This window comes from Musca domestica, unplaced genomic scaffold, assembly GCF_030504385.1.
Source record: "Musca domestica strain aabys unplaced genomic scaffold, Musca_domestica.polishedcontigs.V.1.1 8, whole genome shotgun sequence".
Classification (NCBI taxonomy): Eukaryota; Metazoa; Arthropoda; class Insecta; order Diptera; family Muscidae; genus Musca; species Musca domestica.
Window position 1 is genome coordinate 10594975 of NW_026712409.1, and position 2660 is coordinate 10597634.

Genomic DNA, 2660 nt, shown 5'->3' on the forward strand with positions numbered 1-2660 from the left:
TCGTTCGGCAAAGATCTTTGTGTGTTTGGATGAGTGTCGGTCGCATGCCAGTTGGTCTAATTGTTTTGGGAGAACAACTGACGCTTTTTTCCCAATTTCGTTGTGGTGGAGGTTGGAAACGGCGAAGAAGAAGAAGAAGAAGTCACCACTTAAAAGTGCCACTTTCAAATTGAAGAGTCAAGAGTCACAGTTTTGAAACGAGGATTAGTTGTCGAACAAACAGCGACTTGTTAAGATCGAGTTTTTCCCAAAGAAAAAATTACGAAATTCCAAAAAAAACCAAATCGAAATTCGGAAAATTTTGTTAAGAACATGAGTTCCTATTTGACGTATAAACCCTTGCCAACCTCACATGGAGTGCTGACAGATTACAACACGGCATATCCTTCCTCGGCGGAAGATGATAGCTCCCAATATTTGGGCAGCCCCAGTTATCACCTGAACACCAATTCTCCACTGAATTCAACACCTTATGTGGGAAATGCAACAGTCTACATGGATAATTGGACAATGGGCAATACCATGGTTACCTCCACACCCAATGGCGGATATTATCATCACCAACCTCTTCCTGCATATTCACTGGAATCTCAGTTAACACCAAATCAAAGTTCCACAGAATTGAGCAGTGAAATCAACTCAAACCCGAAGACCAAGTCAAGCAACAAAAAAGAAAGGAAACCCAAAAGTCGCACCAATTCCACCTCCTCGAAAAAGTCTAATAGCTCTGAACCACCAAATCCTCCCAGTCCTACGGTGTTGAAACGACGTCGTCAAGCAGCCAATGCCCGGGAACGTAAACGCATGAATGGTCTAAATGAGGCATTTGATCGGCTGCGTGAAGTTGTGCCAGCTCCCGACTTGGAACAAAAACTCTCCAAATTTGAGACACTACAAATGGCCCAGACCTATATTTGTGCCCTCATCGATATGCTCGAGAATGGCAATGAGTCTTCGGAAATCAACTACAACAGCCTGTACTCTCTGGATGGCAATTCCTGCCTGTCATCACCAGCATCGATATCACCCTGCACCCCACCACCACCACCTCCCACCGGCAACAATTTTCATTCGTTTGGTCGAGATTTAAGTCTGCAGTGATTTGCCATGCCGAGAATTTTTTTTCTCGCGTTACATTTCTTGTTCCTTGGCCATCGTCAATTCCCCGGCTAGCCTAACTGCAGCAGGTTAAGGTGATTGAGCACGTGTTACTCGTAAAAATTGATGGCTTTCCAATAATGGGCGTTTAGTTGGAGATTTGCAAGCATTGAACACCAGCAGTACCAGAATGGATATTTGAAGGTGGGCTTTTGTGAGAATTCTAGTTTTTTGCTAACATGGCCCTCTGCTAATTGTTGTCCTGCCAAGCAATCGTAAAGCCATATATGCTGCATTTAGAGTTTTTTTTGCCAATGGTATGTATGGTAGAGGGTGATGAGAGTATGGTAGAGGGTGTGTGTGTGTAAGTGCTAGTGTGATTGTAAATACTGCTGATGTTAGGTTAGATTGCAGTAGTGTTTAGCAAATGTGTGGTGTGAATCCTTTGGCATTAAATGGGTTTTAACCTGCCATTACCAAAGATGTGGTTGTGCATTTCGTTACATTAATGGGCGCACAGTGGGTGGGAAGTGAAAAAAAACGAGATGAAAGAAAAAAGAGTGACGATTGAAATTTTAAAAGTGATATTGAATAGAATGAATAGAATAATACTAATGTTTTAAATGTAAGGCCAATGCGTACTAAGGGAGTAACGAATCGGTCGGTTTAGAACGGGAGATACGATGCTTTCTCAATGAAGAGTTAGATGACAAAGGCAGAGTTGTCAATACGAGAAAATCCCTTATGCCTCTCTGCCTAAGGCTTTATAGCGTATTTATGATTAAATACTACACCAATACATCAGGATGTCTTGGGAGCACAATAATTTTTAATAAGTATCGCGATTCAATATTTGAACGCCAGTAAAATGGGTTCTATACCAAAAAGTGAACCCACATATCGACTTTCAAATACTAAATTTGAATCAATTTCTTGGGAAAATGTGGCCAATATCCTCAGGTCAGGTAGGCCACTTGGGTGATGTAGGAAAACGTGGACCTGTGGACCAGAAAAAGTTATGCCACAGGAATCAAAATCAGGAGTTATAATACCGAACAATAGCTGGTAGGGACTAATGGAAAAGAAGGAAGAATATTTTGACTTGCGTTACGGTTATTTGAACAGTTGACCCTTTATGGGTGGGTGGTTCCGAAGGAGTGGGTCAATATTGTACATTTTGTGTCTGACCTATAATGACCTTAAAGGTGTCAGGTTTGGACTATATCGACTACTTCCTTCGCTTTATATGAGATATTTGATAAGTTTAAAAAAAATGTTATGTGTGTCAGGTTCCGGATATAGAGGACAGATGTATTCCACTTCCAATTTGATGAATATCGAACATTTATTTCCAAATGTATGCGAATAATTCTTAATTAAAATTTTAACCATTTGGCGGAAGGATCAAGAAGGAGTGGCCGAAATATTCCATATTCATATCAAATCTCTGGTGGAGAGAAATATTAAGATACTCCACGAATCTTTCGACTTCTTTCGCAAGTTATGGAAACATAATAAGTGCAAATTTTGACCTTCTGTGGGGGATTATAATTTTTTAGCAA

The 2660-nt window shown here is 40.6% G+C and overlaps 1 protein-coding gene across 1 annotated transcript; it reads left to right on the plus strand.

Moving 5' to 3' along the window:
- Window positions 1-287: 287 nt before the first annotated feature.
- On the plus strand, window positions 288-1197 carry LOC101890900 (helix-loop-helix protein ngn-1). The gene has a single exon (XM_005189267.2). It carries the CDS (start codon window positions 313-315, stop codon window positions 1099-1101), a length of 789 nt encoding a protein of 262 aa, XP_005189324.1. The 5' UTR covers window positions 288-312; the 3' UTR covers window positions 1102-1197.
- Window positions 1198-2660: the final 1463 nt, after the last annotated feature.

Bases quoted from the DNA above. Each gene is read 5' to 3' on its own strand.
- LOC101890900 (XM_005189267.2), top strand. From the start codon at position 313: ATGAGTTCCTATTTGACGTATAAACCCTTGCCAACCTCACATGGAGTG.